At 37.0% G+C, this 27,516-nt stretch overlaps 1 protein-coding gene across 4 annotated transcripts in view; it reads right to left on the bottom strand.

Moving 5' to 3' along the window:
• The window catches only part of LOC132074597 (cytochrome c oxidase assembly protein COX16 homolog, mitochondrial), a 44,028-nt gene that overhangs the window by 2,391 nt on the left and 14,121 nt on the right, over nucleotides 1-27,516 (bottom strand). For all 4 annotated transcript variants that reach the window (XM_059474497.1, XM_059474498.1, XM_059474496.1 and 1 more), the window contains exon 3: nucleotides 11,711-11,773. In XM_059474497.1, coding sequence (XP_059330480.1) covers nucleotides 11,711-11,773 — 63 coding nt within the window. The remainder of the gene's footprint in view (nucleotides 1-11,710; nucleotides 11,774-27,516) is intronic.

The following is a 27,516-nucleotide window of genomic DNA, read 5'->3' as shown; positions in this document are numbered from 1 at the left end:
GCAGTGCAATGAATGGCACTGCCTGAGATGACAAATAAGATCTATTAATCAATCAAGAAATAAAGATTCTAATGCATACATAGGAAGACTATAATTTTTTATTATCATTGTATTCATAGAGATCATTAACATTTTGTGTCATGTATAAAGACTTTGTAGTCTTACTGCAATTCAAGAAGAAAGCACCTTCCTTACTAGCAAGAGTATCTGCAAAAATTTAGTTTATGGGATAGTTATCAGTCATCAGAAGGCAGAATGATTTGACATTCCAACTTTCTGAACTGAAGCTATCCAATTTTGGAATAACAGAGCACAACTGTTGCATGTGGATAAGCAAAAGAAGGAGTGTCACTACTGAAAGGGGATGTGAGAATCTGTTCTGCAATGCTTTCCTACTGAATAGCTATTTTCATATGTATCTGTGCTGGTTCTGGATGGGGTAGAATTTTTTTATAGTAGCAAGTATAGGGATATGTTTTGGATTTGTGCTGAAAATAACGGTGGTAACACAGGGACGTTTTCAGTACAGCTGAGCAGCTCACACAGTGCCAAGGCTGTCTCTGCTTCTCACTCCACCCCACCTCAGTGAGCTGAAGGTGCGCAGGAGGGGACACAGCTGGGGCAGGTGACCCCAACTGACCACAGGGATATCCCACACCAATATGGCACCATGCTCAGCATGTAAAGCTGAGGGAAGAAGGAGGAACAGGGGGACATTCAGAAAGATGGAGTCTGTCTTTCAAAGCAACCTTTAGACGTGATGGAGCCCTGCTCTCCTGGGAATGGCTGAACACTTGCTGCCCATGGGAATTGGTAAATTAATTCCTTGTTTCACTTTGCTTACACCAGCACCTTATGCTTTAGCTATTAAATTTATCTCAATCTATGAGTTTCCTCCCTTTTACCTTACTGAATCTCTCCCCCTTCCCATCATGAGGAGTGCATGAGCAGCTGCGTGGGGCTTGGCTGCTGGGGTTAAACCAAGAGAGTACCTCGCGTACAGCTGAGTAAAACCCTACCCTTTTTGCTTGGTCACTGATATGAAAATTCTTACAACAGAATCATCCCAGAATAAACAGCTACATTAGATGTAGGCTAAAGACATGCACATAGCTACATTGTAAATTCATCTTAGTGATGAGAATACAACCAGATTGACAGTCCTCTTAATTAGGTGGAGCACAAGCTGCAAAGTTACACAGCTCCTTCAGATTGCCTGAGCTGTACAGTGAGAATGCAGGCAAACAGCTAGTTCTGGTCTCACATGAAGCTGAAGTCAATATCTTCCATTTTATCTGGCTAGGTCTTCTTAATTTCTTATTTATTTTTTTAATTTGAGCCACTTGGACATTGCCTACCTAACTTTATGAAGACATCACATCACATGTTAAACTACTTCCAGCTTTTACTAAACTGAAATTCATATGAACTGGAAGGCTAAAACTTGAAATACTTCTTCTCCCAATTCAAATGTACTAAACACTCAATCATTGGAGACTACACTGAAATGTAATCAGATCAGATCAGCAGCACTTTTCCTGCTTGTTTAAATAGCCCAAAGGATATTGAAAATTAGCTGTTTAAAGTAAGATCAGTGTAGTCCATTAAATCTACTGATTCACTCCCTAAATCAGCTAAACTGCCTCTTAAGAGTACAGGACTGACAGAAGCTGTAAATTCAAGGGAAAAATGCAGTTATTCAGACAGGCACAGTGAAAAAGAAAAATATGCTCAACTGTTTGCCTCACTTGACTTTTAAGACTTATCAAATGGCTTGACTAGTGAAAAGGTACCAAAAAGGACATAAAAAGACCTTCACTTCTTAATTGCTGGTTCAAATGCCTGGCTTAAGTACAAGTTATAAGCCTCTGACAGCCTTAAAAAGATAAAATTTAAAAAGAGAGCTTGAATTCTACTCTTGCAGGATAGTCTTCATGCCCCAATACACAAACTGAAGTCTGCTGAAATTCATTTAGACCTATTAGTGTTCAGGCTGAGTAAATTCAAGGTGGCCACTTGCAAAAATGCTTGGCTTTAGTCTCAGTTTCTCACATGTGAAAGGAGGGATAAGAGAATCCTGTTTACTTTACAGCTTGATGAAATAAATTCTGTGATGAACAACACAGAAAGAAATAGCTCTGATATAGAGAGCAAATTATTTCCCATCATTATAGTAAGCAAACCCATTTGCAGACAAAAGATGAGCCAGGGAAAAATATCCTCACGGCTGTAAAGAGGCAGTGAAAGAATTAAACCAATTGAACAGTCTGTTTTTTAAAGGTGTCAAAAAAGCTTGAAGAGACAAAAGGTATATTGAGGAGCTCTATAATGATATATAGATGAAGAGGTACAGAATTACAGCTAACACTGAATCTGCTGTCTTGTGTATAACTGAAAATCTTCATCATCGCACTGATACGGCTTTAGTGGGTTTTTTTATATAACTCTTTCACAGAGCCATCTTTCTGACATCTCATTTTCTTAATATAAACTGGGTGTTACTTTGCCTAGGAAGTGACATAATTTAATATCTGCAATTAGTGATTTAATAATCTGGGATTTAATAGCCCATGATTAGTGATTGAATCCTCAGTTTAAAAGGAAGAGGTTTTTTTCCAATTAGAGAATGTTTAGTTTTTATGATATTAGAAAACAAGCAAGTTAGTAAGCAGCAAAATATGGCCAGAATAAGATTGGTTTTTGTTCATTAAGGGAAGAATTGCAGGGGGTAAGGGGGGACTGGCATGTAAGTATCCAGAGAGCTGCTTCTCCTTTTGGCTTTACTGAAGACTGGCAAAACCCAATAGAAGCTTTTTGCTTAATTCAGTGGGATCCAATAGCATTCATCTATAGCACAATTAATTAACCTATGGTGAACTGGTTTTAAGAGACTCTTTCCCCATGCATTATTTTCCCTTTAATTATGCCAATTCAATGATGTGGGGCTGTGCTCCAACCAGAAATAACAAAATAGTTTAGGAAAATAAATCCATACTGCTTATGAACAAATCCTATAGAGGCACGCTTGAAACACTTGAACTGGCTGAAGGAAACATTGGTTGAAGAGAAAAGTGAAACATCTTTGAGTGACTATTTCACAGAAGATGTGTACTGAGGAACTGCACCACCAGTTTGTCTGTGCAACCTTTTCCATATGTAAAGCATGCAAACAGGACTTGCCTCCACTTCAGAGGTGTCACAGAGTTTAATTAATGTTCACAGAATACTGTCATAGCTTTATGCAAAGGTATTATAGTGATACAAAGTGCTCAGTAAACTAAACTTTATTTCTATCACTCAGTTAAAACTACATGATTACACAACCTTGAATTTTTTAACATAAGAGAAAATAACATGAGACAAACTTCCATCTGGAATTAGGCCTTGCCAAGATTTCATCCTAATTTACAAGAAGTTTTCCTTCTTAAAATTCAGAGTCTCTTAAAAACGACAATAAATCTCAGAGGCTAATCCAGTGCTATTTATGCATTACAGCTGCAGATCACCCAAGCTGGACTTCTCAGTCCAAAGGATGCACAAGCTTTATGACAAAGTCAAAACAATGCATGCATGGGTCATTTACTTTCAGTGTATCTTCTTTTTCTAAGCAAAAACAAAACTCAGAAAGGTCCAACATAAATAATAGCAGGATTAAAGTAGTACAACTTCAAGATCAAACATCCCAAATTCAGCAAATTCCACTTTTAATTAAGCAATTAGGTACATTTAGGATAGTTTTAATTTCTCTCATATAGAAAAGTTTTATGAAGCTATGGTTATTCTGTCCCAGAAAGGGAGGTGCTGCTTACTAAGATTTATCCCTAAATTCACTACTTAGGAGACCTAGCAAAGTCAACAGCATGAAGTAATTTCCCAAATCTGACTCCTTGTTCTTGCTAAGTTTATATCATACTAAACTTTAAAAAGGGACGTCCTAGTTACTGCAGCACAAGTCTCTAAAATATAAGCAGCCAGGGACAGACTTTTGGGATGTTTGCAGCATCTTTTTCAACTAAATAAAGGTGAACTTGACTGAAGGGGATGTGTGATCTTTAACAATGCGGGAGACCAGCAAGTGTAAAAAATGACATTTCTTTTGCTGCTAAGAAGACCATACAGATTTCTACAGCACGTCTCTACCTGCAGCCCAGAAAGCCCTCCTGACACCAATGAAATGGTTGATTTCAAACAACTTCCTAAGACTATGAATACTTGGAAGTGTCGACATTTTTTTACCTTCTGTATATAAAATCTGGCACAGTCTGTCCTTCTAATAAAGATAAAAAGAAACTCTAATAAAAAAAGGATGAGGTGTACCATGATAAAAAATATGAGACCCATGAGTCACACATGGTGTTTTTCCTTCCGAAGAGATATGAAAAACAAGGTTTCTTATGTGAGAGGGAAAAGCTGCAATGAACACCACAGCAAAGGACTAAGAGATTACCACAACAAGAAATGATCGGTTACCACCACGAAACTACTAACAGAAGTGTGTGGGCATAAGAAAAGAAACAACTAGAGAAGGTTCACAACAACAGTGTCAAATTAAACTTAAATCCAGGCCATTAAGAAACTACTTTAAAGTAACCACACTCCTTCAAATCAGCAGTCAACCTCACCAAGCAGTTGACCCTTCTGAATTGGTGGGCTCAGTCTCCTGCCTCTCACATGCTCCCCCCCACCCTGGTGTCAGTTGGTTCAGGTAACATTCACACAGTTAGTGTAGTTTAGGACTTCTGCTTCTCATCTACACCTCCCTGCTGATTTTCCACTCACCTCTCTTCCAGAATTTGCTTATCAATTTATATGCTGAAACAGAATGCTTTTCCCTGTTGAGAAGCTATGATTTGGGCTAAACATTAACAGGGCAATTTCAAATCTTTCAGCCATAAATAATTTTTCAGTAATATCACCGGCTACTGTTTGATTTGTGCTGTTGTGCAATTTCTCATAGGGGAAAAAATCCTCCTGTTTCTTCTCTACAGCTAACATCCCTTTTCTAATTGATGAGGACAATAATAGGAGCATTATTCCCATACTATACTGCCAGTAACAGTAAAGCTACTTCTCAGCAAAACTGCTGAATGTACAGGTCATAAATAATATGTGAATAACTACCTTTCATTCTATTAGAACCAACAGGTCTTCAAATCAAATCAGGAAGACTTCTGTCTTAAAAAGATCAAGGCATCTTTTTAAATTTTTACAGCATGAAGTTTTAGAAGGTAAGGTCTGGGGTCTTTCTAGAGCTGGAAGGTATGTTGGTTTTGAAGTGCATTGTGCTTAAAGACAATTTGTGTTAGAGCTGTAAGATGGCACAGGGGGACACTGGCTCTCCAATGACTTGAGGGGAAGATGCTATAAACAAGATGGATTATTACATATTGACTTACCAACACCATTTTCCTCAGCCTGTGAACTTCTCAGTGATGCCTCCCAGCTATCCCTGGGCAAATACCAAGTTTTACCAGACACACAATGAAGTCAGGTGTTAAACTTGGGGACTGCTTCATTCAATTTTTAGACATTTGATTCTTTAGCTAAGAAGTGTGCAAACTCCATACTCAGCCTCCACCAGAATCTTGCATATAATTTTTCTGTTTGATCAGTAAGCCTGTTAGAACAAGCAGTAGCTAGCAGCACTCATTAACACAATAAATGAAAGAATTCAGCCATGATGTGTGCATACAACTTGCCCTACTCAAACTTTTGGGCTTTTCTGCGACTGAGACAACATACAGTGTTGGCCCTAACATGGTAAGAGGTGGTCAATTCATGTGGCATTAAAAACCAAGAAAACACACATGGAATGCAAGTTGATACTAAGGATCCTATTTTGGAGAGAAGAGACAGGGTGATGAGAAGAGATCATTTGTAACAGTCCCAACCATGTTGGCTGTCTGACTGATAATCACTCACCTTATTTTCCATCTATTAGACATCAGTGTCTTCTTACTGGATAAGGAAAGTGCAAATGAAACACATGAAAGAAACAGCATTCAGTTAAGGAAAAATCCTGTGCTAAGAGATGACCATGAAAGAATTTACTGGACTATTAAACAGAGATGCATTCCAGAAATAACACCAGTAAAAAGTGACACCCTATGACCTTTACTCTGGAGGCTTTTTTCCTGCAAGAGACTTTTCGACCAGAATTCTTCCTGTGCCATACCCATCACCAAATTCCACCTTCATGTGTTTCTCTAGGAAAAACTATGAAGATAGTTTATAGTTTGAACACATTGAACTATGGTACAGAAAACTATTGAGATGTCAAAAAGAAAAGGTCAAAAACTATAGGTTGGCTATGGACTGTACATCTACTTAGAATAAAATTCCTAACACAAACTATCTGAATTAAAATCCTTTCCCAAGGCAGTTTCTATTGATGATAAAATAACAGAACTTTGTACTTCTCTACAAAACACTGTGTTGAAGACTCACAATGAAATAAAAACAGAAAAGAACATGTCACAGGTGAATAAACTGAAATACAAGAAACTCAGCTTGTCCCAGACACACCATGGAGGGCAGTTGGAATCTAATGGCTAGGCTGGACAATGCACCAAGAAAGAAGAGTGCATGGAAGGAACAGAGTGATTAAAGGAAGAAGAAAAGTATCTCAACCTCTTCATTTATATAAACCTATTTATTGTCATGACAGTCACTAAGGAGGGATATTTTCCCAAGATCTCCATCAGCTCTCAAACAGCTCAAGGCATTTAGCCACCACTATCTTCACAGACATTGAAGTAAATCAATTCAGTACACTAATCTGTTAATTCTTGAACAGCAACAAAATCAGTAATCCTCTAGTACTGATAATGCCAGCAACAAGACACTTGCAGATATCAATGACTGGCATCCAGGAATTTCTTTCTAGAGCACTCCTGCTGTCCACACACTTGGATGCAATTACTGTGTTCCTACACTGTCATTCCCTGAAAAAAAGGTTTCATCCATTCTGCTGGCACCATGATCCCTGAAGTTATGTCAAATAAGCAGTAAGTGGCCTGAGTCTTTTTCAGAAGAGCTTATTCAAATTCTTCTTTTAAGACGAATTATATATATTTAAGTAAATATATATATATATATTATATATATATATATTTAAGTAAATATATAGGTTATATTCCCAAAACACCTATCCAAATACCTACTTTTAATTTTTCAACTGTCCTCAATATACATTTTAATATTGCAATTACAAGTCTTTTGCTGTAGTTCTCAGGACAAACAATTAAAAAACTTCTGTCCAGAACCATTGTTGACTTTTTGTGATTTATCAAATTATTAGGAGTGAAACCTTCTCAACATTCATACTCTTTAAGTCAAGAAAGCAGCATTCTCTAGTCTGACCATTTGCAGACCATTTGACTATTATGTCAATTGCAACGAGTTGAAGGAAAACCTTGTAAAGTTTTAGTTTTGATATTTTGAAACACAGAAGACTCATTTTTCTTGCTGTTGTGTTCAAATGATCTTCCCAGCTATTAAGAACAGACCTTACTTCTAATTTTACTATAATTTCTGCAGTAAAAAATATTCAATTCCTATGACCTTCTTCCCATGGAAGTATTTATATGAAAACACCATTCTTCTCAGTCTCTTTCATATTATTTAAATCTTTAACTTTCTTTTAAGGAATTTTTAGAGCCCTAAGTCAGTACAGTCAGCCTGTTCTGCAATCTGTTCTTAAAGCCTTGTTCAAACCCCAGATATCAAAAGGAGAACCAGAATTTCAGTCCCAGCCTCACCAGTGCCACACTCAGAAGTAAAATCACCTGTTCCTACATCTACCATTCCTGTTCATATTCATACACTGAATTAGCTTTCGTGCCACAACATCACACTAGAAGATCAAGTTGAATTATTTATTCACCGACTCCTAAATCTTTTTCAGAGTTGCTGCTTTTCAGAATGCAGTCTACTCTGCATTTTCAGTTTTTGAAATAAATAACTTCAGCTACTCTAAAAGGTACTTGGCACTTTTAATGGGTCCATGTTAGCAAGTTATATGAACAGCTCTCTCTCCCTGCCTTGCCATAGTTTTACTATTGCAATATTTTCGTATCACTTGCACATTAGTAATGATTTCACAATTTCTTTCACATCACTGATAAAAGTACCCAATAGTACCTGAATGTCCCAAATTTCCCAGAACTCTTTTAATAGTATCACCTTCCCGCCTAGTGATGATTCCCAGAGAACCATCATTCCCAGACTGAAATTTTCAGCAGCCACTGAAGTCTTCCAAGACCATTCCTAGAACATAGCTATAAACCATCAGAGTCTAGTAGGTATCTAACATCTTGTTTGATTATTAAGGAATTTGGAAGCCCATCTGATTCAAATACAAAGGACTTTTTTCTCTAAAAAAATACAGATACGTTTTCGAATGTTGCTACTTTGTCAACATGGTTACTCATTATTTTACATCCTCATTATTTTATTCTTGGTTTGCTACAACACCATCCTCTTACCCCTCTCCTTGTCAGATTACTTATCAGACAGCTCTGATGCCCTTAGCATCTTTTATCAGTCTTCCCTGCTTTATGACTAACTCATTTACTGTTTCCATAGCAATCCTTCACGTTTTTATTTATTGGAATATTTTTCCTCTACTTTCAATTGCTATTGATTCCCACTGAATATCACATATTCGATTCAAACTTAAATGATTTTTTTCCACGGCAAAATGTTAGTAAATTCTTAAGGAAGCTTTTATTTGCTAGAAAAACCCCTAACAAGAATTCTATATTTTGGGGTCTGATGTAACTGAGGCCAGATTTTTTAGTGCTCATTAGACCATTAATTTCACAGAAGTACAGAAACCAAGTGCTAGAATAAGGAATGCTATTTTGAGACTGCATTAAACACATGAAGAGGAATGTACTATGACTGTTAAAGAACCACGAGAACGGTTTTCACTCATCATCATAATCAGATTTTTTATCTCCCCTTTTCAAATAAATTTTTGTCCTTTCAAATAAAATACTCAGGCTTTTGTCACAGGTCAAACACTTGACATTTTTTACAGTGTGTTCTACAAGGCCCAGCTCAGCAGCAGAACTACATTCACATTAGTACCAGCATCACTAGTGGACAAAGCTGTGATTTATTAGGCAAAGGGGAGCAGCAGGGTCTAATTGGTCATATGAGGACACAAAAGTGTGTGAGAGGAATGCATAAACAATGGAGAGTATATGCAAAGGTAGCTTGCTCCTCTGGCATGTCCCAAGACACAAGATAAATGCCATTATTAACAGATCTGAGATACAAGAAATGCAGTATGAATTACACATGTAAATTCTTCCTTCCTTAAAATAGTATCCTGACCAGAAACATTCCTTTTATAGTTTGAGAAGATATAATTTAGTAAATGAGAAGGTAAGAAAATGTCTTCATGTTAATTTCCTCACGATAATTTAGGTCTGTGATTATATCTTTTTACATCACCATGACCACCACATCAGAGACGAAATGCAGACTTCAACATGTTTGAAATATTGGAAATGTCCTACTTCTTTAAATATGCCCATAAGGGCATATATGTACGCTTATAGAAGAAATTATGACATTCTAGAAGAATTCAGTATGAATTCAATATGTACACTTCTGTAAGGACAGTAAGATCTTGGGGAGGGCCAAAGGACATTTATCAGGCAACCATGCTTCAAAAGAGCTGGCATGGTATCCTCAGTAACAACTGCAGATATAATGCTAATAATATTGTAAAATAAGGCTTTACATATCAAAACAGCAACTTTTTTTCAACTGCCCTTGATCTCTTATCACACCATATTTAGTAACAGCCACCAGTGTAATCCTTCAATGTGACCTATATATTGAATTAGAAGGTGTTCCTAAGAGCTGTATTTTGGACAAGTCAAAAATAAAGGAGAAAAACGGCCAGCCAAACCCCTCTAGTGTGGAAAAAATGGGGTCCACAGAAAACTACTCCTAAATGTTAGCTGCAGCTGGGTGATTGGTTAGATTTTATCCACCAGAATACAGAGCTAACAGTGACTTAAAATTGTCACACACTCAGCAGCGTGGAGCCTGCAAACTATGTGCAGGACTGCTGGTAGTTTCACAAGTTTCACTGAAGCAAGAAATTAAAGTGTGCTTGCAAGTTGGTGCCCATAATAAAGTATATATTGATATTAGATTTCAAAACAATAATCCAAATCTATTTTCATTATGCAAATCTATTTGTTTTGTTGAACTGATCTGCCTTCTCTAACACCCAAGCACTACTCTGGAAGAATTTCAGTCTGGGAACTCTCTACAGTTTAGATTAAGAAAAAGTAAGATTGCTTCTGTCATTTCTGTCCATCAGAAAAGAGTCTCATTACCTAAGAAGGCTTGTAATATATTGTTATGCCAGATGTATTTTATTAGCATTGATTTATCCATAAAGATAATGGAATTATGGCTATTTAAATATTTTCCTTAACCTATTTACTCATCTTTTGAAGAAAGACTATGGTATATCTGAATACAGATCTGTTGATTTTGAGGTTAGATATTGAGTTTAAGATGTGGTTCTTTTTACTGCTTGTGGTTCTTTTCATTTTTTCTTCCACATAAACAAATCAGAGCAGCCTTACAATATATTGAATGGAAACTGAGAGACAGTAATCCCAGAAGCAATCAGAACGTAATGAATTTGTAAGTTTTGAGTCTCCACTGGAACTTTCCATCTTGTTATTCCCTGCACCAGAAAGCACAATTCTTTATAGCAAGGGGAAGCCCAAAACTATTTGCAATAATGGTAAAAACCAGTAAATATTTTGTGAAATTAGGCCTGTGACAGTATAAAAAGTAAGTTTTATTTTTATTTCAGACAAATCACAAAAGAGTAATAAAATAGTAAAATTTTATTATCAAGATCAGGTACTGCCATTTGGATATCTAAGTATGAGAGCAATGGGTGCAATCAAGATCTTCAAAGGCTTGTGACAGAAATGTGGTATGGGAAGAAAACAAAAATCTGTGTTCAGCATAAAGGCCACAGAGATAGATGAAGTGTTAGTTTGACATTTGATTCAATTAATTTCAAAACATTAAAATAATCTTAAATAGCTTTATCCTTTGTTTCTGGTCACAGGGAGGCTTTTTCCAGTTTTTCTAACATGGCTTTTTGTAGGCCTGAAAATTTATGACTCTGGATACAGAACTGGTTAAAACAGACACTTTAGAACTCAGTAATATTTGAAGAAAATGCAGTGTTGAAGGAAGAGTGAACTATTTTTCTATAAAATTTTCTGAAACCATGTAAAAGGAATGACAGTTGTTTCAAAGACACAGAAGAAATAAGATAAAGTACATAATGCACATTGTTCTGTAATTTGGTCTAAAGATCATCCAAACTCGTGCAGTAGAAGTGCTGACTTACATTCACACACACTCCCTCTAAGGCCAACATCAGCTCTACATTTATAAACTAGGTTAACCACAGAAATAGTGAATTTATTTGTACCACTGTACTTGATGCCTGGAAATCAAAGTAAAGCTGTGTTCAGAAAGAAGCACTACGTGTTCAAAAACCTTTCTTCACATAAATCCTTGTTTTTATTGGACATCAGTGAGTCAAAGGCAGATGGTTGATCTAATTTTAGTTAGGGACAGATACAACCCACCAGCGGCCAGAGTAATCAAGGGTAGCCAAGGTTATGGGCCCCAGGCAACAAATTTATTTTACCTCATATTCAGATTCCAGTGTCACAGGGTTCTGTTTTAATTTTTCTTTCAAAGCTGGATCAACCTGAAAGACAAATAAAAATACAGCAAAAATGTTTGCTTTTAAGAGTATATTTTTAAAGAAATCTTTACCTCAAATAAACTGAATACTGGTACATGCAAACCCTTCTCTCCTCTAAAAGAGTTTATGTGCCATTTGTTCCAATATCAGAACAATGAACACAACACAAGAATTGGGCTGAAAAGAAACCGGTTAACTGCCAAATTATTAAATATTAAAACCACATTTTTCACTATAGCCCAACACTTGCATTACCTTAGATACTTAAATCTGTACCTGTTTAGTTTAAAACTGTTAAACTAAACAAAGCCTAAATAAATGAAACAAGCACAAGAAAGATAAAATTGGGATTGTGGAATATATTATACTCCTGAATGTTCAATTCAGGGAATAGGCATACAATGTTTTCAGGTTTTCAAAGTCTAAGCATGAGTTGCATTTCCAATTTTCTAGTGAACACACAGCTCTTTCCCAGTTTTGATTCTGTACTGACAGTGCTGGTATTTCCTGCCACCTTTCAGAGATGCTTATTGAAAGAACAAATCTAAGAACAGACATGTCAATGAACCACAGCAGACACATTTCATGTTTTAACTTCTTCTGAGCCTGGAAGAAGCGATTTTCATCCCTCCCTTTGCTAAATAATGCCTGTCTCCCACAGGTCTAAGAGCAGAAGCTAAGGGGAAGAAGATAATTAGCATTCTTTACATTTAGAGAAAGCGTTTTACCTTCTTCTTAGACAGCCACATACACAGTGTTCAGACATAGTCTTTAGGCAATATGATTAAAATACCAAATAAATTCACCGTGAGAGAACAATCTAATTTTTAGAGCTTAAAAACCAAAATAAATGTGTAAGGAGACTGGTAATGTGTGTAATTCTATATCCCTTGTACACTACTCCAACTATAACTAATCCAGTGAAGAAAAGTTGTTACTCTTAATTTGCTGCTTCTTGATCTGAACAAAAAGGTCCCAATAACCCTCATCACAACCAAGGTCCAACATCTACAAATAGTTTAGAAAACAAAAAGGAGGGCATACATGTAACAGAATTTGCCCAGCCAATGAGAAGATCCACCTTCAGATTCTCTTCTAACACAAGTTCCTACTTATAAGAGGTACTTCAAATACACATCCACTATGTGAATTGATGGGAATTGCTCTGAAGAATCTCCCTAGGCCATAATATTCCCCTTGATTACAGGCACTGTATGCTAGTTAGCATGCAGCCTGTGAGACCTCAGTTCCTAAGGATGGATGCTCAGACAGGCAAGTCTAACACCATCTGTGCATGGCCAGAGGTTTGATTTCCCTACCTCATCAGCAATCTAGCCATAGAAATACACACATTTGCAACCTCCAGATTCATTACACTTGGGACCTAAGCCAAAATATCTAAAATGGTTAATGTTTGTACCGGATACAGCTCCCACCTTCTTAGCAATTAAAAAAAAAAAATTGTAAAAGATAGTGTCTCTGCACTGGCCCTCTACATCAAATAAAAAATTAAATGCTCCCTCTCTGTCTTGGCATCCAAGGCCTCTGTAGAAGTGCCCCTCATTAAAGATGGATTGTGTTTCTCCTGTGACCATGACCTCCAACAACAGCCATGCTTTATTAGAACAACGAACTCATCCATCATATGTGCAGAAATGCAAAGTCTCTGGGCAGCCAGACAGGCTTTGAAGCTTGCTTTCAGAGAGAGAAGAGTGATCATGGACCTCACTGTATTCAGAACTAAATACAAACACTATTTGTTATGCTTTGTGTTCTCACAATACACATATGGACAAGGGGAAATTAAAGCTCCAGTAAGTAAGGCAGCAACAGTTTTATTTTATCCTACATTTTCTGTCCATTTAACAATAAGGTAAAGTATCATGGTTGAAACATTGTTTTTACTTAATTAAATACAGCCAGAATTTAACTTACAAAGACAGTTCAATATCCTATTATCAAGGTTTATTTTATCAATTTTTAGTGTGTTTGTTTAAAAAGGAAAAGTGAATGATGCTATATGCTATTTTCATTCTGAAAAGGCAGATAAACATCAATATGAGCCACAATCACAGATCATAACCAGAGAACACTTCAAAGGGGGGGTAGAGCCAGGAAAGTGGCCTTGCCAGAGCAGTAGCTCTGTTGTATTACACATCTGCCACAAGACCCAAATACAAACATACATTTTGCTTCCATGATGACTGCTATGCCAACACATACTGCCAAATGAGCTAGAAGTATTCAGCTATGCACTGGCAAATAGATTTTCAGCTAAATTACAGATACAAATCTGCATTAGTAAATATGATGATGACAGCAGACAAAGCGCAAATGCCGTAACAGTCTGACAGTGTCCTCTCCGCCAGTATTTAGGAGGCAGGAAGGAACAGAAAAGATTTTCCTTTACACTAGAGGACTCCTCTTGTTCCACAAAATCTCAGCTACTCCTCTAAGATCCATTTAAATTCAGAGTTTATCTCTAAATGTAGAATCCAAAGATGTGTGCATGTGCAGTTACAGCAGAACTTCACATTAAATTCTTACTGAAAGACTACTGAAATACTTGATGCAAGTATTTAGACAACCTTCATGAGATGCTGTCTGCAAGGCTTTGAAATCAATACTATAACTACAATTTTTAAAGGCTTTACTTATTTTCTTTTTCTAGGGTGTTTTTTTCCTTTTTAGCACTTGCAGTAAAAATGAATAAAACATTCTACATATTTTGCATTATACAGGCTTATCTCATATTACATCAACTGAAAGGGCGAGGGCAAGTGCAATATAGAAAAATCTCAGGAAAGGTTTAAGAATCCAGGTTTCAAATTAGAATTTTGTCCCATTTCACACTCCCACCATTCCTTCAGATTTACCCTTACTTAACTTCAAAAGGTTCCCAAAGAAACAGACTTTAAAAAGATTTTTAACAGCTAAAAGTAATAGAGGTTAAGCACAGAAACATTCTTAGAACTCTTAGTAGGCAGCTACTTGAGGTTGTAATAGAAACTTTTGAAATGAGGCTGATGCTTCTCATTTTAAGGCTGACATTTCAGTTTTTCAATTAGACCTGGACAGCATTTCTAGGTGTTAAAAACAGTGCACCTTGGGGTGCAGACATCATCACACAGCAAAGCAGGAGTAACTGGTGCTTTCAGCCCCTGCCAAACCAGGGACTCCTGCAATGCTCTGTGAAAAACACACACTCATCTCAGTAAAGAGGATTTCTTGTTTGTGACATAAGTATTTTTGGTACATTTATAAACCTAAAAGTGCTGCTACTAAAAAAATTCTCTGCTAACAATTTTGTATTGATACTCATCAACCACAGTTCATTTGGCTCAGAAACAAATAATACTGGTAGAGAGGAACTGAGAAATTTGTGAATGCCACTAACTTTAGCTCCAGGATAAGGATAGCTCTTCCACAAGGGAACCCAAAGAATACCATCACGATCCATTTTGAAGCTGAAAGGCATGGAACACCTCTCCATATGGGGATAGGCTAAGAACACTTGGTTTGCTCATTCTGGAGAAGAGAAGGCTTTGGGGAAACCTGAGTGTGGTCTTCCACTAAGGGGAGCTAACAAGAAAGACAGACAAACTTTTTAATAAAGTGTGTAGCAACAGGACAAGGGCTGACAGTTTTAAAATAAAAGACGGCAGATTTAGATGAGGTATAAGAAATAAGCTTTTCATAATGAGCATGGTGAGACACTGACCCAGGTTGCCCAGAGAGGTGGTGAATGCCCCATGCCTGGGAACATTCAAGGTCAGGCTGGATGGGGCTCTGAGCAATCTGATCTACTTGAAAATCTCCCTGTTCCTTGCAGGACTGCTGTACTAAAAGAGTTTTGAAAGTTTCTTCCAACCCAAATTATTATATAGTTCTGCTAAACACAGGAATACAAAGCAGAATAGCAGTGTCACTCCTGTTGAGCATTCAGAGAGGACTACCAAGTCGACTCACATGCTTATTTTTGGGGTAGCATCCCAACTGTCCACAGAACACATATGCCTGGATCCATAACTCAAACAGCCCATCCTCACAAACAGCCTTTCTCTGCTATAAACATTACTGGTTATTTGTCCATGTACTATTTGTGGCCATGGGCTTTAGAGCAAACCAAGACTTGAATATATTACATCTTCTAAAATGATGGGTTCAGTTACTACACAAGGAAACTGTCAGGTGACAGCCACATCATGAGAAGAGGATTGTGATTTTAACAGGCTCCTCTCACACCAGTCACTGCAGCACACTGTATACTTGTGTCCTGGCAGATACTGACCAAATATTTGCATGCCAAAGTTTTACAGAACTTTCCCTTCAGCAAGTATTTCCAGAAAAACAGTAGAAGATATTTCTACCCTAAAACTAGTTTGTTATTTTTACTAAAAAACAAGTTTCTGTTCCAACCCTGTCCTCCACAAAATACTATCCCACTGAAAAAGATTTCAGCTTTGGAAATGGGAGAAGACAGTGGCCTGAATTTAATGAACATGAATTAGGATTGAGATTTTCACTTTTTCATCTGCCCTTCGCAGCATGAATAGATGGGACACAGTTTTCCTGCAGTATCCACAGTACAGAGAGTCCTCAAAATTACTATTTCTATGAAATTTTTCAATTTGTTCTCCCCACCCATTTTTTAAACTTAAGAGTAAACCATAATCACCAATTCTAGTTCTCCCACAGTGTATCTTCTTTGAAAACATTTATCATATGCCTAACTCCTTTAAATGGAAAATCAGCAATCTTGAGTGGATCAGTCAACTTTAATCTTCCTTGAGAAGACTCCCATAAATTGCTACAGAAATCTGTGTCATAAATATTCTAAGTTGTGGTTTATGAGCAGAGTGAGAAGCAGTAGATGGGAGAGGATAAATCCCAGGACTCAGGAAATGCAGTGTAAACTACAGCCAAGCTGAGTGCTGTTCTACTTAAGAAATTAAAGGAACAAAGCTTGTAGAGGTTGTAAGGTACAACAAGGGTTGTACTTATGCCAAGCTCTTTGGCATACAGTCTTAGGTAACAGAGAAGGGCAAGGCAAAACAAAACATACCATTTTTGTGCAACTTCATTCACAACAATCCTTCAGCTACATTACTTAAATATTTAATACACAAAAAACACTTACATAAGGCTACCTTTTTCCCTGTGAGGGTGGTGAGGCACTGGAACAGGTTGCCAGAGAAACTGTGGATGCCCCATCCCTGTAACTGCAGCCAGGCTGGATGGAGCTTTGAGCAATCTGGTCTAGAGTAAGTTGCCCTTGCCCATGGCAGGGGGCTCAAACCAGGTGATCTGTAAGGTCCCTTCCAACCCAAACTACTCCATGACTCTCTGATTCTGTATTGCATACGATATGATCCAAGAATACTGACTGGATCAGAACACTCACAAACAGTTGGGGAGACAGCTGAGACTAGATGTAAACCCTAGCTTTGTGTCCTTTGACTTTTTCCTATGATCTGCATAGAATACAGACAGCTAAACAAAAAACCCCATTTCATCCAGCCTCTGACAGAAATCGATGCAGACATTTCCAAAGGAGCAATATAAATTGTTGTTACAGCAGAAGTTCCCAGACTTACAGAACATGGGGCACCAGTGATCTCTCAAAATCCAAACCTTGTACTTGCTTCCAGATTGATCAAAAACAGACCTACAATCCCAAACTCTGTACCAGACTTTTTATGTGATAATGTCATGGGAAATGCAATTAAAAGCTAATATGAGGGCCAAACTATCCCATACTTCAACAAACATTTAAGCATATCTAGATTTCTCCCATATAAGGTCAATGAAACTAACAAGGACTCTAGAATTTTCAGTTCTGAACAGGAAGTACTCATCATTTAATCAATTTTGGTATGCTTTCACATCCAGTTTGATTTTCAGTTGCACATTTATTTATATGACTTATACCAAATTAGTGCTGTAAATCTTGGCTCTGAGTATGCTAGCATAAATTTAATTTCACAGCAAAAATCAGTACAAAAAAACGTTCCTTTCGGTATAAAAAAAAAAAGGTGTAAATTTGTGATGCCAGTATTTAGGAAAAAAACCCCACCCTTTTGCCTCTAAATAGAATATACTTGACAGCTAGAAACAATCCAAAATGCAACTTTGGATGCAACTCCAGCAAAGTCAATTTTTTTTGGTCATTTTTTTGAAGATTCCTTCTTAATGGTTATGTACCTACTATGTAAGTCCAGACTGGAAAACTAGTGTAAATATAGTTTATAGAGGGTTTTTTTCCCTTATGGCTTCCTTAGTTATATCCTATCTTTGCACAGAATCAATTCCTTTGTGGTAGCTCTGAAAAACATGAAGGTCACTTAAGTTTCTGTTCAAAGCAAGCGACTTCAAGAGAGAAATTGTGAATTGGCAGCTGAAGGCAGCATGGAAGCAGTCTGTGCTCATCTCCTCTGAATCTTTTCAGTGCTGTACTATCAGACAGAGGAGTATTGGAGAGGGTGTCCTCGTTAGTTCTCTACACCAGCAGGAACACCTGTGTCCAGGTGCTCACTGCTGTTCAATCAGGCTCACCTGTAAAGCCCTCCTGGCTGCAGCTCACTTCAGCCCCAGTGAAACCACAGGCACTGTACAATGCCAAACCGCTACTTTTCACTTGGCGTGTCAGTTCAGAAACACAAAGGAATTCATTTAAAGGGAAAAGTCTATCTCATAGGAGACTAAACCTTCAATAAAAGCACTGAAGCTTCAAGAAAATAACACCAAAAAATGCTCAAAAACCCCAGCTCTCAAGGAACTCCAAAGAATCAACCTTCTCACATAGGAACAGAGATAGTCTGATCCCTCAAACATCATATAAAAACATAACCCAGTTAAAACAAGCACACCAACAGATTAGGAATGCTTTCCCTAATCAGAGTGAAACATCTATAAATATATATGCATTTTTTTTCTTCTCTGTGTAAGTTAGTGCCTAAGCCCTATCTTGAACTATGTGAAAATATACATTAACTTTTTTTTCTCACTGAAAATAAACAAGCATATAAAACAACATCAAAAAGTCTGCCATTTTTAACCCTAAAACTGGTTTGAATTATGTTTTAAAACATCATTTTCATTTACAGTACGTATCTGTTTTTTACAGAAACTTTTTGAGTAATGAAACAAATTTTGACTTTTTAATGTCTTTTTGAACAGAAACAATTTTTAGTGTCAACTCATCAAAATTGTTTTCAGTGCTCTGAAAATGCATTTCTACAAAAAATTACTACCAAATTCTAATAACTCTCATCTTAAAATCTGCATGTGTTGAAGAAATTAACACTTCTTATTCTACAGTTCCCATTGCATTTAAGGGAAAATACTTTCTACACTGACATCTAGTGAAGTTTTATAGTAAGAAAAAAATCATATTCTAATACTTTGTGCTTATAAAAAGCTGTTAATTTACCAAATCATTGTACTTTAAATTACTAGTCTTTCCAACACACTTGTACATCACACACTATTTTGTTTTGAAATATATTTTGCCACTGTTTTTAATAAATAACATGTTTACCTATCAAATGATCAGACATTCTGATGGGTATTTTAGAGAAAGTTACAAGGGTAAAATCTGGTGTAATTAAGTTTAAAACATGAAAAGCAAAGGGTTTTTCTTTTAAGGCCTCAACATACAACATTAACAAAGCAATTCTACTAAAATCAGCGGGAATTATGAATGCAAAATATTTTAAATCCTACATTTTAGATACTAATAAGACAAGTCATCTCTTTTCTCTAAGCAGTATCTGAAAAGTCTGTATTCCTACATCCTCTCTGTAATCAAGTTTGGGCTCTACTTGTTTAGATTGCCATACAGCTGAAGGCTGCAACAGCACTATTTGGCTTCAAGCCTCAAAACACAAAGGAAAAGAAAGGGAAGGTCCATTTAGACAGAAATTGCACTTAAAATGGACACATGCCGGGGAAAAGGTTTTGAACATTTCCTTTGTAAAAATGGTAGTGGATCTAGAGCTCCAGAAAATCCTAGGGACTGGGATCTGCTGACATCATGGCTACTGGCTTCTCAAGATGAGTCTGGAAAGCTAGATGTTTTCTGGTGCTTGAAGGAGGCATTGGGAAAAACAGCTGGATATTTAATTATGTTTTGGCTAAAAACTGCCTGAAGCTAAGTTACACACTTGTAATCACTTCAATTGCAAGGCAAAAATACCAGTAATTAATTTTGGCAATGTGACGGGATTTAAATAAACCAAGCAGAATTCTTGGTAGTATATAAAATATAAATATCTAAAAGCTATCAACAAGCTTTATGTATTGAAATTAGTTCCACTTGCAATGGCATCAGAATGAGCTTCTCCAGTTCCAGTTAATAACCTTCTCTTCATCTGAATCTAAATTTGAGAACAGAACGACCATCAAGTAAAAAATTTAAAAAATGCTTCTGTTTAAAACAAAGAACTCCTAGTACTTGCAATGTATATTGTATTTCATCACAGAGACACTCAATAATGTGAGGTAATATCTTAACTCAAAGTCATCCTACAGCGCTGTAAGCTGTCTTTGGTGACAATAACCACCTGGTCTAGCCAGATCCAATCACTGGAAACCATTCAAAAGTATACATACAGAGTCAGCCTCAGAATGTGGCAACAAAAACCTTACTGAATCCCAGAGTTGACCCTGGTGTTGCCTTTTACAGAGAAATGGTGGTTTATATGCTGAACTGAAAGGATGTCTGAAAAACTGAAACATACATCCCTGTCTGGTATCATAGCAAATTCAGCAGACAGCTCTTCACAGACAACGTAGAGAAATCATCTCAGCTCAAGTAAAATGGATTAGCTTTTGCTGAAATCAATGCAAAAACACGAACCAAACACTCGCAGCTGAACCTCAAAATCTTCAAGAATAACATAGATAAAGAGCTCATTTCCATACAATCCTTCTAGACTGAATTGAGAGAGAAAACATCTGAACATCTGGTACCACCACAATACTGGGTATGAAAAGCTCTTGCTACCCCTTTCATTTTGTGCCACATGGCAGGACTGAAATTACTACCTTGGACAGTTCTGAACCGTGACCAAAAAACGTAACAAGTTCCAAATTCTGCCTGCAAATAGAAACAAAGTCACTGTAAGGGTACCTGTTTAGCCATCAACAATGAGCCAATCTGCCTGACAAAATACACAATTCCAAACCCCTCCCACTAAGCAGGCCATGCCTGAAAGCAAGGTCTGCTTTAATTTAGTAAAATATGCCTGATGATATAAAGGTAACTGACTGACAAAGACTTTTTGTCTCACCTATAAGCAATCCTAAATGTATGCCTTACATTCTCTACAGCACCAAACATTTCAGTGTGTTATTTTCTTAATTTTTGGATGACCTAGGGGCAAGCTCAGTAATGCATTTAGTCTTTGAAAATAAACTAAATCTACTTATACAAGGAAATTAGCCAGTTTATCATTAGACTTAAGACCCAGGCCAACCTGACCTGCTTAAGGAAAAGAAAAAGTAGAAAACAATAATCACCAACATCAATTCCTTGCCATGCTGCGCTTGTGTAATTAGCTTACTGAAACCAATTAAACACAGGAAGATGTAGTTATAAATAAATAAATGCTAAAATGCTAGATGAGAAGACTTGATTATTCTGCCAAGTTCAGTGCCAGATGCTAAAAAGATTCCACATTCCTTGGCTGACAGGTTTAGAAAGAATACTTTTCTCACCCAAAATATTCCACCAAACACCAACTGAAGATATTCTGATTTTGTTCACACTTAAATCAAGCAAGATGTTTTAAAGACAAACTCCTATGGAATCAGATTCTTCAGAATACAGGAATGCCTCAGGCACAAACAACAGATTAAATAAGAGTTCCTCTACCTTCAAGATATCTGTTAGTTTGCCAGAGAAGCTCCAGCAAAAGAGTATCTAGGGCGGGCTTCATCTCTCCTAATGTTATTCATCTATACTTTTGACTTGAAGCATAAAGTCTCTACTTAGGCTCTTCCTCCAGTCATCTGTAGAAGGGCATTCCTTGAGAAACTAAGTCCCACTTAAAGATATATACAAAATCATAAATTGTCTGCACCTTGAAGTTAGGTAGAGGTTTATCTCACCTGTTATTCACTATTCACTGTTGTTCACAAATAAATTTTAACCATATTCATGCACTAAGGAAAGTAATTGTCTCACTGCAATGAGTAATAATAAAATATCAAACTCTCTATTTTTCAATCCATCAAAAGAGGACAACATATTTCTCAAGTATCTACTTTAAAACTGAATGGAACCTATGTTGGGGCATTTCCTCTCAAACCTCCTTTCTGGACTACCTGGATAGCTATCTCAAACTAGGCATTTCACTTAAGACAATGGAAAAATGAGCAAGATGAAACCCTGACATAGTGCACAGTACCACAAACATACATTTAGATTTAGCTGAGTAGGTACTGAAATTTCACTTCCCTATCTTTAATAATACAAAGAACCCATTTAGAGTCTTTTGAGTATTAACAGCAGTAATTTAAATTGACCTTAACATTGGTAGGAGGTGCTTGCACATCAGGAAGCCCAGAGGATGAGTCTTAATCCATCTAAATCCATTTGGAAGAAAATAAAGCAGAAAGCCTGCAGAACACACAAGGTAATTGAGTGCATGTGACAATCTGGGCCGGTAGCAGTAAAGTCCATTAATTGTTACTAGAACACTGTGGGCTTTGCCAGTCTGCTCCAATCACAGTGACTTGCCCTATCCACATTACTCCTTGAAATGAAGTTCATCAAGTTTTGGTCAGATTGAGGATCTTGGGGAACACCAAGGTGTAACAGGATTTCAAACACAGATGCTTATCTACTTAGAATTGCAATACATCTCTCTTGCAGTTTGCAGTCAATAGAAAAGTTTGTGGAAGAAAATTAAAAACACACCTTTTCATCTTGCTACCTATGTCAGTTAAATTCTTTGTATCTTTGGTAGTCTTTCATACAGAGCAAATACTGGTTTTAAACACAGAAGCAGGTCCTCAAATAAGATAAACAAGTTAGCTTCAGTAAACCAGATTCATGCAGTAGCTTGCAGTATGTGCAGTGATGGAGACAATACACTGACATTCCACAAATCTAAGTTAAAAAAACCCATATGATTTGCGCAATTTTAAACACTATAGACATATTCAGAGGTTTAAGTGATTTTGTGAATTTAAGTGAATTTTCACCTCACATGAAACATATTATTTAAAGAAAAAAAATGATGTGACATACAGAAACACAACATTATTTGTAAACCTTACTAACATTACACTAAACACTGAAATTACATTTTATTCTGTAATGCTTCTTTTTTCTGAAACAAACAAACTGAAGAAGCAAACCAAACTTCTCCTGGGGCACAGAAATCCTGTCCAGATGGACTTTATAGGCAAGTTAAATGGAAGCAATAACCAACCAAAATTTCTACTGCACTACTCCAGGACATGCCCATATGTGTAACTCCCACAGACATACCTGAGGCAGTTTACATAAGGACAGCAAGAGGAATGTGCCAGCCAGCAACAAGGCACAGCTTTGTCCAGTCACTTGCAGATGTACTCCCTTTTGGGTGGATGCTGAACCTCATTTAAACACTGTGCTGCTGCAGTTCACCCATCTGGACTCAACAGTGTGAAACTTATTGCAGTACATGTGTGAACAGAGCAATGTTTTGACAGCAACATGAAAGCATTCTAATGGGCAGATACCACCTCTTAACTATACACTTATAACAAGGAGAGAATGCTGGACTGACTTCCTACACTTTTCTCAGGCAAATGTCTGATGTGCTCTTGCTTGACATAAAGTCTAATGGAACCATCAGCACTCTGCTCCTATTTCTTCCTAGCTATTTCACCCTGACCCAGAACACCTGAAGTAATGATCTCACCTGAGGAAATTTTTTAATACTCATATGAATTTAAATAATTCCTTTTATTTGATTTAATTAACTGTCCTATTTCCTGTGTAAAGTGGAGCAGCATTAATTACCTATATTCCACAGACTAAGCAAGTGAAATAGGCAGAGAGGAGGCCTGCGGTGCAGGAGGTAGCTAAAGAAAGAACCTGAACAAGATGGATATAAAATTTCCAGTGAGATCAGTATGTGTTATTTAAATATCACATGCTGCTGACATGGGTCTCCTGACATCCACTCATAAGATTAAAGACACAATGTTAAAGAACAGCACCAGGGACCAAACTAACAACATTCTAAACCTGTAATACTGAGTATAACCAAGCAGACAGACAACGTGCTTCCACCACTATCGAGCCCCACTAGGAGAACTGCTGTAAACCAGAGAAGTCAGAGTGCCTTAAGTGATCATGTTTATGTTCTTTTCTCTTTCATTTTTCAAAGGACAGCAAGGCTTCCAGAATAATCTTCTACGCACCACATGCACTCTTTTTCTCACTTCAAGTCCGGGATTGTAAAATGAAAGCTGAGATCCTCATAGTTAAATAATTTTTTGAACTAGTACCTTAAGGCAAAGCAAGTATACAATAAATGAAGACTCACAATGGCAACACTAACACTCCACAGGTGTCAATAAGCAACACTTCATGGATAGCTACATGCCAGTCAATTGGTCAAAAACACTAGCTAAGAAATGTTAAATGCAATCTTCAGTCTACAAAAAACAGGTTTTACACTCCTAGTGTGCTTACTGAGTATGCTTCCAAACACCACCACTATTCTTTTAATGCCCCTTCTGGGTTTACAGGCTTATTGCTCATAGAGAATAGTGAAAGAATAGGTCAGGAACCTTAATTTTCATCTGAATTTGAACTCCTGGAACACAATGTGTCATACATATTTAAATGTAAACAACAACCAATTTGAGGGTAAAACTCATGGAGGAGAAACTGAAATTCTATCATTTTGACTCTTTACTGCCTCTACATTGTACCTCACTAAGGCAGAAAACATTAGTATTATTTCTTAGCATTCTACTTTCGGGGTGTGCTCACTTTGCACAGGACAAAGAAAAATGAACAAGACCTTCATAGTTTGTAAAGAGATAAGTATACAATACTATTGTACATAACCCACAGCAGGAAACATTTGCAGACTTCAAAGGCTACTTGATGTTTTGTTTCCTAACAAAATGGCATAGATTCCAGCTTTGTTAGAAGTGCTGCACATTACCCTGGAGGACCTCATTCAGTCCTATCCTATCCCAAAAGTCTGAGAACCTGCCCTGCAATGATACTTCTTCAAATGAGTCAATTTGGAGCTTAAAAACTCTCTTACTCTAAAAGGTTTTCTGATGGGAAGAAAGCATAAACTTTTCCAGAGAGTTAATATATCACTTCCTTTCAATTCTCTGCAGTACAGTATGATTAGCCAGCAGTACAGACCACACCCCATGTTCCAAGATTCTTATATCCAAAACTAAATCCGAATCAGCAAGTCTATACAACACCTGGAATGACAACAACAGGTGAATAGTATATAAAAATAATTGATTATTATATAATTGTAAAAAACATTTTCTGTATATTTAACAGAAATTACATTTTCAGTAAAAAAATATAAATTAAATAAACATCTCAATTACATACACAAGAAGAAATACAAAGAAAGAGCCTAGTCTTCCATTTATGAATAAAGGCATCTGGAACAATGCCCATACAAACCTACTAATTTCTTCTCTGTTAATTCCACATGGTTTTCCCATAAGCATACCTGGTTTTCTGTAAGCAATTTTGATTTGCATAAATTCTTCCCAGAAAGTGAACAATTACCTAACCTAATGATTTCTCCATTAATGGACATTTTGGCAACAACAGATAATGGAGAAATCCTCAATTAGTTTCAGGGGAATTCTGAGCAGCATAAACAAGCATTACATCAGTAAGAGCCTCAGCAAGCTTCCTTTAAACACAGGACATTCATTGTGCTGAGGGTATATGACTGATCTAGGTATCCTGAGAAGATAGAAGTGGCTTTTTTTGCTTTTGCAAGAGATGGCCATATCTGAGGTCCTGACATTCCAAGATGAACTAAATGGATGATGAACTATCTACTCTTTACATTCTAATAGCCCCTCTTCAGCTGCAGCTCTAGGCTCTCTCTATCCTCTGCACTGGCTGAGCTGGAGTCCAAGATCCCAAAACACAGCCTAAATGAACAAGAGGACACAATTCCTTTTGCAGCCCCTTCCCAGCCCCACTCCACCTACAGCTGTAGGCTCTGTCTCCCCCCCAGCCCTAATGCTACCCCAGCCCAATGCACCTCAACCACATCATACTCCCTCCCTCAAAGGTCCAAACCACCATTTTCTCTTGGACTTTAATACCTTTATCAGGGAATGTTCTTCAAAAGTCAGTTTGACATCAATAACATAGTCTTTATCACTACTGCAGCTTTTTTCATTAAGGCACAGGAATCCAAAGTGGAAGCTAGCCCCTCAGTCACTGAAACACAGACTACATAGCAGCAGTTCCACTGCAGTGCTGCCTTTGAATATCACTGTTGACTGAGAAGTTGCTTACTAATGTGGTTTCCCTCTAAGCACAGTGTGAAGTTAAGAGTGAAAAAGGAAAAGAACAGGTACTTTTGAAGGCAAAGGATCATACTTTGGCATCTGAAATATATTAGAGTTTTACCACAAAAGGATTGTTTAATTTTTGTCTTTTTAGCAGTTGAATTAGCAAAAATACATTCAGGAATCATGCTTACAAAAGGTGACATACTGGAGTTTGCACATCCTTAAAATATAATCAAAAAAGACAGGCACTTGGCTGTTATGAATACTAGTCTGCTTTAAGATTTGTGCAACCTCCATTTTTTTAGCAGTAAAATGTAAATAATAATCCTACCTTTTCCGACAGTAGGACTACCAAGCTTAATTAATTTAAGTTCTGTGAAAGTTTTCAGAGCTCCTTGTATTAAAACTGTTATTTAATTAAATAATTTTATTTTTCTAAAGGAGAAGCTGTAACAAAAAAATCTTATTTCTTTTATTGCTTATTGCATGTAACTGTCCCCAATGTAATGTAAACCCCCAATAAGAGCACTAGTCGATCTGTTCCTGTTCTGATAAGGATTTACAATACTCCAACTGTGCTGTAAGAGAAAAGCATCAGGATTTTAATTGCACTTTTAAATTACTCATATTAATATTCTTTTCCTGAGTTCCATGTACATTTTAAACTAGATATTTTTATCCATTAAAATACATTCAAGTCTCATTGGCTGTCTTATTTAGCGAATTAGAATGGCTTTCAACTCTGTTTTTATGGACACAGAAACAGAAATTAATGAAAGACATCGCTTTGATTTGTCCGTCTACAAACAAGATGTAGATTACTCTCCCTACAAACAAGCCCAAAGTTGGTGTTGCTAGTTCAGAGCCAATACTGCAGTATTCTTTACACCAATGTAACCTACTTCTGAATAAAACTGCAAGGAAAAGAAAAAGAAAACACAAAAGAGATGCTGCAGACTTGAGTAATACTGGTTAGAGCATAAACCAGAAGGCCTCTTTTGGCTTTTCAGAGTTGAAGAACTACAGGTTGAAGTAGCTTCCACTCAGAGCTTTCATGTACTCCTGACTAATTCAGCAATGCTTCTCCTGATTATAAATGCTGGGAGAAGGAGTCACAGACCTGAATTAGCACAACTATTAACAGTGTTTTTTCCCTGAGCTCCTATCACAGCGCAGATCATGGGGGTCAAATGCAATACACTGAGTATGAATCTGACCCAAACACT

The sequence above is a fragment of the Ammospiza nelsoni genome, chromosome 6 (genome assembly GCF_027579445.1).
Source record: "Ammospiza nelsoni isolate bAmmNel1 chromosome 6, bAmmNel1.pri, whole genome shotgun sequence".
Lineage (NCBI taxonomy): Eukaryota > Metazoa > Chordata > Aves > Passeriformes > Passerellidae > Ammospiza > Ammospiza nelsoni.
The sequence above is the reverse complement of the archived record's forward strand: the minus strand, read 5'-3'. Positions and strand labels throughout refer to the sequence as shown.